General features: G+C 38.3%; 1 protein-coding gene across 1 annotated transcript; it reads right to left on the bottom strand.

Annotated features, from left to right (window-relative positions):
• Window positions 1-489: 489 nt before the first annotated feature.
• pnp6 (purine nucleoside phosphorylase 6) lies at window positions 490-12,264 on the bottom strand. The gene is made up of 6 exons (XM_042410909.1): window positions 12,061-12,264; window positions 7,445-7,614; window positions 7,254-7,357; window positions 5,417-5,592; window positions 4,266-4,456; window positions 490-3,229 (listed from the first exon to the last, which is right to left on the bottom strand). Exons 1-6 carry the CDS (start codon window positions 12,093-12,095, stop codon window positions 3,033-3,035), a joined length of 873 nt encoding a protein of 290 aa, XP_042266843.1. The 5' UTR covers window positions 12,096-12,264; the 3' UTR covers window positions 490-3,032.
• Between the last annotated feature and the right edge of the window lie 2,156 nt (window positions 12,265-14,420).

The raw sequence follows: 14,420 nt of genomic DNA, 5'->3' as shown, positions 1-14,420 counted from the left end.
ACTATTTGGTGGAGCTGTTAACAACTCAGACATCTGAAATGTGACCTCGACTACACACTGCTTTTTATAAGATGCCAAAAGCCAAAATAAAAAAGTGTTGTATTTTAAAAGCTTGTTATATTATCCTTTTTGTCAAATCTTCATCTGAAAAGTAACTAAAGCTGTCAAATAAATGTAATGGAGTAGAAAGTACAATATTTCCCTCTGAAATGTATTGGAGTGGAAGTAAAGTAGCATGAAATGAAAGTACTCAAGCGAAGTACAAGTACTTCAAAATTGTACTCAATACTTGAGTAAATGTACTTAGTTACTTTCCACCACTGCAAGTATCTCCCTGTTCACTGATCTACAAATAGTCCTTTTCTCCTTGAAACAAACCTTAACATCAAAATTGACTGATTGTGGGACATACCCACCTCAGTACACAGACACACACACACACTTAGACGTGTACACTCATCCATGACAGAAAATAACAATGTCCAAATGTCAAAGGCAAGTTTTTATTTGACAGTAGCAACATTTTGTGTGAAAATGAATTGTTTCAAGTCAATAGAGACGTTGCAGATTTGTCATATAAGTGAATTAGATTCTAACCTGAGACCTGGATACAGTAAATATTATGAAGCATACACTACATAAAACAAACATGAGGAAGACTTCACAAACCAGAAAACAGAAGACTAACAATGGAACAAAATGCAAAATTTAGAGTTATGCCCATACAGGAAAATGGCAAACATGGTAGTAATAGATGCATCCTTAAGGCTTTTTTTGGAGATTATATGCCTTAGTACAGAGTATATACTGTATATATAAGTAGTATATAATATAGGAGTATATGTATGGGGAAACCCCAGATTTTACATTTTGATGATGGCAGGCTTCGCTCTGAGTGGAATTCCCCTTTAAGACTTCCATTAGCATCTTGATGTTTAGCCTGATACAAATGGTCTAAGAGGTAGACTGCTGATCTAGGATTTCTCTGGCCTTTCCAGCTCTAATGAATAAGACGGTGAAGGGAACCTGGCAGGAGGTTCCAGATCAGCACAGAGAGATTGAAAACTGCAGGACTTGGTATGATAGCCCTTCCAGATATTACAGTGTTGTGGTCTTGTGTGTGTGTGCAAATAACTTTGATCCAAACGCCATCCACCACAGAAAAACCCCCATACATCACTACTGCTTGAGCAGATTAGCCTTTGACCTTAGGTATTTCTTTAAGATTATAGTGTGCTTTATTGTGATACATTAGATTTTTTTTTAGATTAATCCAATGATCTAAATCAAAGAGGACTGTTGTGCCTGCAAAATCATTTTCTCATATCCTTTTATCAATAATACATTAGATAGTTAAAATAAGTGATTTGCCTACTTCAAAAATAAATAATAACTCTGATTCAGTTATAGAGGAATGTAAATATATTCAGTTTAAATTTAATAGCTAAAATACATATTTATTGTGCATCAATAATTACAAGCAATCACAAAATAAAGAAACATAGGTGCCAATTGCTCCCAATGATCCTGTTTGATCACAAGAATTATTCTATATTCTCTTAGCAGCTATTATAATGTGAATTCACTTCGAAGACATGGATTAACCCTGCTCAAATAGGAATAGGCTGTTTCCTTTAGCCCTACACTAACATGTCAAGACCAACCCATAAATGCAGTGTCCTCTGAATACACCTTGTATAAATTGCTCTTGCCAAAGGCTAATAAAATATACAGTATAGCATGTATTCATATAACAAATTTAAGTATAAAGAATGGAGGGTATCAATTAACAAGCACCAGGCTGAACTGAACGGTTGTAAGTAATTATATGTAAAGCTTAATGATAGACAATCATCTAAAGATGAGGTAAAAAAAAAACAAAACAAACAACTCAGTCCTAATGAATAATATAATCTCTAAACAACAACTGTCTCATTATATCTTAACATTGAATGTGTCCATAAAACTGTTTTATATTCATGATATTGCTTAGACAGACTCAAGTATTTGGTCATCAGCCATTTGAGAGGTCCCTGTCTTTTTATATGCTGCCACTCCAGACCTAACAGAATATGTGAGGATACCCCCAACAACCCTCCAGCACTACTGCAAGATAGAGATACATACCGGTGGGGGTTGTAAAATGGACATCGCTGTATCCCTATCACGTTTATTGATCTATCAACTGGGGCATATAAGACCATGGCCATTTCAAAAGGGAATAGTATACTGTGTTATAAGTCATGATCTTAACCACCGTAATATTCTAGATCTGGATTCAAATACAAGTCGTTCATTCTGAAACAAATTCTACTTTCGCCACGTTTCCATAGCCTGGTTTCCAGATCTCATGATTCACACGAGCCACTTAGTCCCGCTCTCCAACATGATTTACCTATTATCTTTACCTGACTCAAAGGATTGGACAGTGCTAAGCCAAAAATTGTCAAACTCAAAACAAATAAAACAAAACCACTGTCTTCCATTAAAATTTTTTCACTAATGACTAACTGGCTAATTGTTGCTCTTTGATTTATACATACCCTTATACCGATAATGAACAAATTTAGCTAGCTGTCACAATATTTGACTGTCAACATCATTTTTTCGTCGGCTTGTTTTTCGACAAGCATCTCAGACTGTAAGTTCTCCATGAAGCTAATTCATTGGGACTGGATCAAGGCTTCATTTCTTAGTTTGTGAAAGTCCTGCTGTGGTAGCACTGAATAGCAAACTAGCCACTTACATCATCAACATACATTAAAAGCTGTGGACATTCCTCTCAGTGCCATTTTGACATTCACAAACATTTTTTTCTTTACTCTGATCTCCACCTTAAAACATTCTCACTCACTCAGTCACCCAGTTAACCACATTACCTGATTGAGAGTAATAACCTATACCCCCAACTTGAACAACTCACCACCTGCACATACCAAGCCATATCATAATTGTCATTTCACCAGTAACCAAGTTAAAGGCTGGAAATCTTTTTTTTTTTTTTTTGTGCCAGCAGATTTTGGATTGAGGTACTAGATCTTAGTGATGAGGTTGCTGACAAGCCTCTGGAGGTCCTGGGTTCGGCGTTGGGTGGTCCTTAGCACCTCCTCATGGTTTGCTTTCTCACTGCTGTCATAATCTGTCACGACCTTGTTGGTAATGAGCGACAGACCCAAGACACGCAAGCCACAGTGACGAGCCACCACCACCTCTGGGACTGTGCTCATACCTAGACAGAAAGAAGAAATCTGTTTCAGGTGCAATGATATGACTTAGCCACATGAGGATATTTTGGGTACTGTATGTCCTGAGGCTTGAGCACATATTCAAATGACATTTAATTATATAAATATATGTATATGTGACATTCCTGTGATTTATTATTAGACTTCCATAAAGTTCAGAGACTTGTAAGAGATAGATTAAAAAAAGAACGGTCAAAAATGAAGCAGTAAAGGCCGAGATATTTTGACTTTTAGTCTATAGTATGGATCAAGCGCACAAAAGACTAGATCCTACATTTCCCACAATGCAACTTGACAGCGACCAGCCCATGCCCATGTCTTTCAAATTCTATGCTCCCAGTTAGCTTTCGCTTTCGCTTTCTGTTATAAATTAGCAATATCTATGTAAGCCAAACAGAGATAAACCCAATGACATCACCAGGGTTATCTCAGTTCTTCTCTTCAATTCCTTCTTTCTTTTTCAATTTCTCTGCACTGTCCACTGCATTGTTGCTATCAGTGACAATGTTGAGACTGACAGTTATAATTTATAATTCTATGTTATAACATTTCCATTTTAATTACAGACAGTGACTAAGTCAGTAACATGTTACTCTGTTGCTGTGGTTCAACATATGTAAAGGTCACTGGCGACAAAATCCGTACTCATTCATGGTCTATGGGAAGCAACTAATTCGCTGCAAAAAGCAGGCTTGGATACCTGGTGACAGGGACTAAGCTGGTGGTGCGACGAGAGGGTGGGACAAATTCAAAAATTCAAACAGTGCTCACATCAAGACAGCCAATCAAGCTGCAGCACCAGCAACTTTTTGAACAGCTGTGTTTACTGGCTGTGTGACTGGCGGGGCAGTTTATACGAGTTTATATGAACTGGTCGCATATAGTGGAGCCGCACCGTAACTGTCATGCATGCAAAAATGGCCAGTAAGCTGTACACTTGCTGCTGTAGACACACTGTTCAGAGGCTTCCCAACACCATGTCAGTATCTCTTTAACAGAGCATGAGGGAGCTGTACTAACCCACAGCATCAGCCCCCAGCGTCTGCAGGACTTTGCATTCTGCAATGGTCTCGTATGTTGGTCCAGCCAGCATGCAGTAAACCCCTTCCTGCAGGAAGCTACCGCAGTCCTGCTCCTCTGCTGTTTTCTTGGCCAGAGCCCTCAGATCACGCTCATATGCATCCGACATGCAAGGGAAACGCACTCCAAACCTGAAGAGACATTAAATGAATGAATGGGGCATAGCAAAAGACTAGAAAACACAGATATTGCCAGTTTACAAGTTTCACATTTGTAGTCTTGCCTTGGAAGCAAGACTGTTTCTCAGAAATGTTGACATTTTCACTGGACAGTAACAAGATTGAATTATTTTTGCATGTTTCAAATGAAAAATGAGGATGGATTGTATACAATCTAACATGTATAACTAAGTTAGTATAGTTAGTTTTTAGTTAGTATATACCAGGGGTGGACAGTAACAAAGTACATTTACTTGAGTACTTTATTTAAGTACATGTTTTCAGTACCTATAGCTTTGAAGTCAGCAGATGAATTTTCTTTTCCTCTCTAAAATGCGATAGGCCATACGCTGTGTTCGTCACAGAAGAAAAACCAATCACAGTAAACTACTCCTAGGCTGTCAGTCAAGTTGATGCCTACCGCAGATAAAGATGATGATTCCTCCCCAGAGCACCTATGGTCATATCTGAATTCCATGTTTCAGATTTTTGAAATGAAGAAAGATTGATGTAGTTTTTTTTGTCTTGCTTACAGCACTGTTGCTGTTGGGCAGTTATAAAGCAAGAGGTGTGTAACTGGGATTTTATGGTAGGTTAATTGTTTTATTTATTTTTTATAATACTGTACTTTAAAATGACTCAGTAAGTGTTTTCAGAGTCATTAGGTTCTGTAAATGCTTTGTGGCAACAATACAGCAATGTGTTGATATTAAAAAGAAAATGTACTTTTGAATACTTAAGTATTTTTTAAAGCAAGTACTCCAGTACTTTAACTCAAGTAAAATTTTTGCTGAACAACTTTCACTTGTACTGGAGTAATATTTGACCCGGAGTATCTATACTTTGACTCAAGTAATGTAGTTGTGTACTTTGTCCACCACTGGTATATACTATATACTGTATCTTGGGTGCATGTATGTGTTTGTGGTGTACCTGTCATCATTGTGCCCACACAGCGGGTTCTGCCCTGCAAAGCCTGGCATGTTGATGTGATCCTTAATGAGCATGATGTCACCCACATCATAGCTGCCATTGAGTCCCCCCGCTGCATTTGTCACAATCAGAGTTTCCACGCCCAGCAGGTAGAAGACTCGCACTGGGTATGTCACCTGAAGCAACAAATATGGTATGTGTCAGAGAGTAATGCTGCCTGTCGTTCTTTTATTGCTTTGGTATAAATTTGATTATTATAATGACATTTACAAGACTGGGGTCACCTGGGAACAACAGAGGGAAACACATCACATGAGAAGCCAATCTTTTATAGGGGCCAGCTTCTTTATGTGTTGATGTTAATTGACTCTAGGATTTTTATTACTGTAGGTTGATGTTGAACTGTGCATGACTGAACCAGCTGTGCTTCTGCACTAACCTTTAGAGGGCAGCTGATGGCCTGTAAATGACTTGCTACATTTCACTGCAGTCATATTTGGAAATTGCTTTTTCTATTTCACTTTTCTCTACAGCTTGAATTGCCTGTGAAAGTGTTTTGCTAGTTAGAGCAAAAATGATTTCAAGAACCCTGGTTTCTTGATAAGGTCAGTGCTGTCATTTTGGAACATTTGCCTGTTTGATATAAGTTTTGCATAATATTTGGTGAACGGTGTAAAAAGTGGCCTTGTTGAGTATGGAAATGTAAGCCTAGTAAGCTAGGTAATAGCAGAACTGTCAGTAGTTAAATTGTAGCAGGAAGCTGTTAATGACAAATTGACTGTATTAAATGATTTGCCAAAAGGCTCTTAGGTGGAAATACATACTTTTCTGTGCTAAGCTAGTTTTCTGTGGTTAAAGTTTATTTATGTCACTTGACAAGGAGGAAGGAACAGAAACAACCATTCATTAGTAACATTAATACAATTATTAATATGAATTAATAATAAAGGGGCACCACCTGGAAATTGGGACCAATAACCAGACAGTGAGGTAGTCTCATAAGACTTCACCGAGAATGCTAATATCTGAGGGATATAACATTCACAGGTGTACAAAGTCTAACACAACTTCCCAGAAAAGCTTAATGGCATATTTGTAATAAACATTGTCTGGTGACAATTTACCTCTGTTAGCTTAGTCAAATCTTCTTGAGTTCAGCTCAGTTTCATGTATGTAGATGATTCAGCTTGAGGCATACAGTATGTTTCCTGTCTAAAGTGCTAACAGGACCCAGCCTTCTATTTCTGTAAGGATGAAACTGCATTTTATGGTTTTGTTGTAGCCGTTAATAACTGGTAATAAAATGGAACCAGGAAACAATGTCTATGACAGGCCAAAGGCCAGTCCCAAGTTACACTAGGACACAATTTTTACTGTCATCAGTAAAAACTGCACCTACAGAAACTGTAAATGTTTTTCTTGATGTGATTGACAAAGTCAGAGTTTAAACAGCCAGCTTTAGCTCAGTTACACTGTACGCTTGCAGAGGCAAGTTGGTTTGTGACAGAAATTGAGACAAAAAGCTGCTCACAAGGCAATTTAGAGTAGTGACAAATGGATGTGTCTGCATCTCTGCACCATCCACTGTTGATAATTCAAATTTAATTTGATCTAATGTAATTCCAGCTCAATGAATAGGAAGGTAAACAAGTCTAATAGACAAACAATATAATGCCAAGACTCAATGCAGTATAGTTTTTTTCTTAATACATTATTACAAAACCAGTTAACTGTTGATGTTGTTTACAGCTCACCTATAGCAATAACTGTCTGATAGCCCGACTAATGAAAAAGTACCACAAGCGGTAATACATATAGTTTACATGGTGTAGCTTACCGTGTTTATGTTATAGCCCTCATAGAAGTGGAATCGTCCCTGCATGCAAACACACTCACGACCCTGCAGCTTTCCGAACACCAGCTGACCAATATGGCCTGGCACTGTACAGTGTAAAAACACTCACAGTAAGTTTTCATAAAGTTTCAACATTGTGTTTTGATTAAATGCAATTGACAGAAACAACCTACCAGTGCTAGTCGGGAAACGTGGGATGTCCTTATAAGGGAACGCAGTTTTGTCATCCAGCAGATCAGCCAGCCCACCCAGGCCTGAACCACAAATGATGGCCACTTTAGGACGCTGCGCTGTGTGGGCCAGCAGCCAGTCTGCTGTCTCCTTGTACTCTTCATAAGTGTAGCTGAAAGTAATGGAAAATATATTGATTAATGCCATATATTAGAAATCTGTAGCTTAGATAGTGATAAATTAGATGCATGATTTGATGATAATTATCATCATAACTCTCATAATTCTTATCACCAAGGAATAAACATCATAATTACTAATCACCATTTTCATTTGTAGAATTAAGAGTTATGACTGTCTGAGGAGAGCGAGCATGAGTATAAACGAATTCCCAACTAATGTGAATGAAACATACAACACTGTCTCTTTCAGCAATAGATGTAAGGTAGAGAAAATGAATGAAATGTGGAAGGGAAAATATTTATTACATAGCATTTAGCATGTGAGCTAAACATAGCAGTTAGCATTTAGCTCAAAGCGGTGCAAGCAGGTATAATTTTTACAATGTTCCCCATCTTAGTTTAGTGTGTCAGCATGCTAACACTTGCTAATTAGCCCTAAATACAAAGTACAGCTGAGGCTTATTATGGGAACATCAGTAGTTTTGCAGATATTTGGTCATTAACCAAAGTGTTCGACAGATTGAAATTTTGATGTGATAATGGTGCTAAATAAAAAGGGTTCACAAAATTGATTACAGTTCTTTCAGAGGGGGACAAGAATGTGTGTACCAAATTTAATGGAAAAGTGGTGGACTGACAGATCAACAGACCCAGTTGCAGACAGCATGGCTAAAAACCATGATGTACACAAAACAGTATATTACATTCAGAAAACCAGAGGCCTGTACTACAAAGCAAGTTCAACGGGATATCTTTTTGTTACCTGGCTTCACTGAACCTAACATTGGCTGTCCAAATAACCTACTACGAAGCTGGTTATCAACTAGCTCAGTCAACCCAGGGTTTTCCTATCCAGCTACGAGCGTGAGAAGAGACGGGGTTGTTAATTATGAGCGACATCATCAGAACCATGAGTGAAGTACTTCATATGAAATGAGATGAAACATTGATACCAAATACCTACAGAAAACTTCTGTTTAAGAGACAGAAAAGAGTCATATTCAACCGAGTGAAATGTAAACGAGCCTGTAATCATACAACAGACAAGACGTAGAAACACTAGCAATAATTTCCTCTTATTAAAAGTAGGCTATGGCTTAAAATACATGTAGGAATTATTATATATGACTTAAGTACAGAGAGAGTCTTTTTTGCTATTTAGTTGGATGATGAAGAAACCATTCTGAATATATTACATATAAAAGAAACTTAAAAGTAATGTCAGACTGTTTCTGCTACCGAAGCAAAGAGTGGAAAAGTAATGACTGATGAGTCTATCTGACCCAAATGTTGCATTTATAATCATGGGAGCCAATTAACAGTGTGGATTATTTTTCTGATAAAAGACAATATTTCGTTTTCATTTCCAGTTATCATCACACAGTTGTCTAATGTTATTCTGAGCTGCAGTGATGAGTTCAGAGTGTAAAATCATCCACACTGTCAGCTGTTGCTTATTTTTACTTGTCACTTTATTGTAAACTCAGGACTTTTGTCCATGTCGGGATCTTGTAGGAATGATGACTATTTTTTTCCAGTGATCTGATTGGTCAGTGGTCGGAGTGTTGGCAGGTTGTGATTGGATCCTCTGAACTTAATCTGCTCCGGAGCAGGTTAGCTGTTCAGCACAAGTTACCATGGTGATGAACCACGGTAAGAAGTGAACCAGCGTCGTAGGACTGAAAACCCAGAGTTAAACATGAAGTTACCTCGCTAACCCTAAATCCTGCTTTGTAGTACAGGCCTCTGGAGAAGACTTTACTGAAAACAGAATATGTAAATCGTCAGTAAACATAGAGTTGTCCACATCTAAATGAGTTTTGCAGAGGAACAGGTTAAACTGACCTTTTGGCAACAAGAAAAACAGTGCAGACAAGAAAAGTCAGTTTGGTTCAACTTTGGTTTCCACATTGTTTCATGTTTGGATAAAGGGACAGTTTAATACAACCTATACTGGAATATTTGACTGCTGACACTGCTGATGATGACAAATTAACTTTCTGAACATCATGCCAAACTATTGCTCAATGTCATGTCAATATTAAAAGTAAAAGCACATGAAAAGGAACCTTGTGTAAAATTATGAATAAATAATACATTGTACAACACACTTATGAGTTTTTCCTTTGTCAAAATGTACCAGTCAAATTATTATTCAGGGATGTTGATCTGATGGGGAATGCCTAGAGGTACTACATTATACAAAGTCTAGTTATAAATGTGGTTGTAAAGCTATAATCTTGTTAATGTTTCCTCTATGCCTCAAGCTTTGTTATCAAAACACAGTGACACTTCAGGAAGCAGCCTTTGCCAGACCAATCTGCAGCCTGATGATTTTGAGCCCATTTTCGAGCTGCCATCTAAGACGACTGCTAGATCAGACTAGCCTTGGGTGTTCAATCTTCCTACATTTTTTCCTCTAACTCAAAAAAGAGTTGGTCATACAGCATTTCATTAACAGGAGGTATGTTGGTACTTGGAACAGGCTGAACTCCAAGTGAGGAACTTTGAGGACAATTTTTTTTGCGAAACTTTGAATAATGCTCTGACCAAATATCTCAGTAGTTTATAATGACTGTGAAGAATAATTAATCAATATAAAAAGAAAGGATGATCTGTTTCTGTTTTCTCTGTAAACTTTGGAAGATGTATCCTAATACCATCAAAGTAATCCATTCATTCTACAGTACACACAATTGTGACATAATTGTATGGATGTCATAAGCAGCCTGTCAGATGCAGAAGTTGCCTTTCACATAATACTTCAGGTGGTAATGGCAGCGTTAGACACAGTTACACACACCCTAAAATAGACATACAGATTACTGCTGTAACTTCTAGTGTTTGTGTCTGTGAATGACTGTAACTGAGGTCACTCAACCTGACAACTGAACAACTTGTTTTTTTAAATCAATGATTCATCAACCCAAGAAAACAAAACAAGGAGATATCAGCAGTCATGTGCATTATACAGCCCGATTATACAGCCCAATTAAAAAAAAATTTCAGCAGAAAACTGATAACATCTCACATCGATTATCCTGCTCTAATGTTTTAATTGCTCAACATTAGCCAAATAGACTGAGCAAACTGACAGCTAACTACTAGAAAAACTGGTTAAACACTGAACATTTTGACAAGGACCAAACCTGCAACATAAACTAAATAAGCCCAAACTTGTACTTAGCCACAGTACATTATAAGGCTTGACTGTTATTGATATGATATGTCCCCTAAAGATCAAAAGTGGACCAAAACCATACCCTAACTTCAATTAAACATACTGACATATAACAGTTCATGTTTCTTATCTTCTTAGCTTAAATTTCACCAAAAGTAAAGAAGTTTTTTCCTAATTTTGTTTGAGGATATAAAGCCATTTAACTCAATGGGATAAACATGGGTGGAACTTTTTATCATTAAATGCTTTTCGTATCCATATATATTTATTTAATTATTTTAGTGTATATTTTTACTTTTAGAAGTAATGCTTATGTATTCATTATTGATTGTTTTTCTTTCCATTCTTACAGTTATTTCTCTTGAAAAAGGACTTATAGGCCTAAACCCTGCATCACAGAATGTTTTAATGATCAAAAAGGTCATCCATGTCTTTGAAAACACACCATGTACTGTATTATGTAACAGTAAATGAACAGGTTTAACCAGCAGCCAGCTGAGCGCGGAGCTGTCCGTGGTGCTGCCGGTCCGGTATTTTGAAGGCACCAGCCTGGGGCGGGAGGGGCGGAGGGGTAGGCGTCTCACAGTTTCGGTAGACATACTACAGCAGGTCCCCTTAAACACAATCGAGCCTAATCATCCCGGGTTGCTACTAAGCTGCGAGGATATCTGTGGAGCAGAAACACGACGTGTTGGCCTGTTTAGTGAGCCGGCTGTCTGTTCCTCCCTCAAATAATGTCCCCCACTTGTTAGAATAGTGTTATGGTGTAGCAGATATAACCGGTTGGGGTTAAGGTAAGTTTGGGGTCAGGTGAAGCACCTCTGAAGACGACTGGTTAGAATTTGGGATAAATGTGGGTCGAACACATATCGACGGGAGAACAGACTTCGACATGATTCCCGGGCAAACCCGTTATAAGAGGAATTCCACTTCATTATGTTAGGAGAGAGCAGCCTTTATAAAATATGTAGAGACTAACACCTGTAACATGCACGATTACGTCAGAGTGAGAGGTGGCCTATCATCGTAGGAGGGAACCCCACATCTACTGATCCTCAAAATAAAGTTGCCTTAATTAATTGCTTCTAAAAACGATTCTCAAATAGCACAACACACGAGATTAATTGATTATACAGGCGTAATGCTTTGAAAATCACTTGATATTCCGTTAATATGATTAGGCTACAGGGTAGCCTTGACAACCGCGGGGCTCATGTCCCTCCGCTCCACCAACATCCAGCCTCATCGGTCTTACCTGCACCGACTGGAGGAGGAGGACGCCGCTTCCATGTCCGATGATGAGCTGGATCGGTCAGCCGATAAGACGCTGTTTGTGTCGTTTATGATAGATGCCTCTCCGTGCTGAGTTTACGGTAGTTGAGCGGCTTGATGGAGAAAATGCTGCGGCGGGCGGTGTGGCGGAGGTCATTCTGCGCGATGACGTCATGGCGTATAGCCCATAGGGGGCGGGACCTACGCGGACTGCCGGTCCCTTTGAAGAAGACAAATCCGATTTTCTACCAGGCTGGGCAGCTCACTGATCCGTTCACTGACAGAGACGGGGCTGGGAACAGAGGGAGAAACAATGAGAGGGCAACAGAGGGAAAGAGAAACAGAAAGATGGGAGACATAATAAGATGAGCAACAACTGCAGCTTTTGATGAACAGTAAAAAGAAAAAAGAAAAGACCAAATGACATAGCCTAAGTCACTGAGTTTGACTGAACACCACAAAATCCTGGGAATATATGCCTTAAGCATATTGTACAAATAGTTTCCCTCCCTCCCTCTCTCTCTCTCTCTCTCTCTCTCTCTCTCTCTCTCTCTCTCTCTCTCTCTCTCTCTCTCTCTCTCACTCACACACACACACACACAGGCTGCACAACAATTAGAAGTGCTGACTGAACAAATAGTAGTACCGAAAGCTAAAAGCTGATTGGAAGACTTGAGAAAACATAAACCAATATGGTAGCCCATAATGACACATGACACTATCATAAACAACACTTGAGGTGCAGTAAAACAATAACTTCACTTGTCTAACTAATTAACATTTTTATCATTTAAATGTCCGTGAAGTGAATTAATTAGCCTATCCAAGGTCGGAGGGACCTTCATGTGTGGAAATACAATTTACAGAAAGTAGAACTGAACGGTAATCTGAATGAATTTAACTTGAAAAATCCAAATACTTAATTCCAAGAATTTAACAATTACAATTTTCTTATTTTGTGGTGGTGGTGGTTCATGACTTATTTCTAAAATACAAACAGTATTTCTAAAAGTTTTACTATGGCCCAGAGTATACTGGCATATCAGAGCAGGCTCACTTTGTAGGAGCAGTTGATTAAACAGGAATATAAAACAAAACAATTATTTCTGCTCTGAGCATTTAATTTCCTCTGTTTAGATTTGGTGGTGATAACTATTTGGAGTCTGGGTTACATATAACTATTTTTAGTCCCTATATTGTACCAGTGTTATCCCAGGGGACCTTATGGAAGTTTCATCGGCCCAGCAGCAACACTCAGATTATGTGGAGGGAAAGTTTCTCTGTGCTCACATTCATTCTGAGTTTAAGATGAGCATGGTTTGTGACATCACAACTAGTTAGTACAGTATTCAACTTTTACAAATGTGGTGTGGATACTTGAAGCCTCCAGTGCACAAACACTGTGAACTGACTTTTCAGTGCAGTAGGAGACAACTTTAATCCAGCAGTTAAACTTTCAAAATGAACAATATTTGCATATTCATAGATTTTTCCATGCAAATCTCAGATAGGGGGCCTCTGTGAAAATATACTTATCAGTGGTGATAAGGGGTCAAGTATCAATAATTGGGGGGGGATGAAAAAGATTAGTAACCCCTGTGCAAAATCACTCCAAATATGTATGTCATGAACACAATCAGTCAAGGGGGATAAATAAGTGGACCTGTAAAGTTGCAGATTAAATTAGAAATTCCTTTCCTGTCATCATGCTCACTGGGCTTTCAAATCCCCTTTGTAGCACCACTTGCCCTTATAGTGACCCTCTTCAGCACACGCACACACAAAACTAACACTGACTGAACACAGTATGTGCGTATCTGTAGAGTGAGAGCGAGTTGGGTGGGAAATGTGCATTTGATAGGTATATGGGAAATTTTTGTGTCAAGTAATATTCGAGGGCTTTTCTAACAATCAATCATGAAACACTGCTTTGTTTTTATTATTTGTATTGTGGGCTAATATTGAGAGTTTATCTTATTCAGCTGTGTCAATAAATTGTCCAATTATCTCAGCAGACAGTAATTGACTGAAGGTCAAATTCAATGTCTGTTTTTTTAACAAGTAATAAAATTTTATTCTGCCACCAGCAGTTGGTTTCAGTTGGATCTTTTATTGCTCGTCGCAACGCCTACTGGAACAGTTCAATACACTTTAGCAGTTGCTGCTTAACTGACATTGTTACTAACTTTTCATCCAGCTTTTTGTCATATCTGTGACTGAGCGAATGTAAGGTATCTTTTATCTACTCATCAAATGCCTTTGTTGAAGTATTATCTGCAGGTACTCCTTTATTGCATCTGTTTTGTGGCAGCTAATTTGTGATTTAGTAGAATTTAGATCCTA

Source organism: Thunnus maccoyii, chromosome 5 (genome assembly GCF_910596095.1).
Source record: "Thunnus maccoyii chromosome 5, fThuMac1.1, whole genome shotgun sequence".
Taxonomy (NCBI): domain Eukaryota; kingdom Metazoa; phylum Chordata; class Actinopteri; order Scombriformes; family Scombridae; genus Thunnus; species Thunnus maccoyii.
The sequence above is the reverse complement of the archived record's forward strand: the minus strand, read 5'-3'. Positions and strand labels throughout refer to the sequence as shown.

Coding starts and splice junctions, on each gene's coding strand:
- pnp6 (XM_042410909.1), bottom strand. CDS start 12,095: ATGGAAGCGGCGTCCTCCTCCTCCAGTCGGTGCAG. Junction 4,457..5,416: donor TGTGGGCACAATGATGACAG/GTACACCACAAA, acceptor ATGTCTCTTCAG/GTTTGGAGTGCGTTTCCCTT. Junction 3,230..4,265: donor GCTGGGGGCTGATGCTGTGG/GTTAGTACAGCT, acceptor CTTTCTGTCTAG/GTATGAGCACAGTCCCAGAG.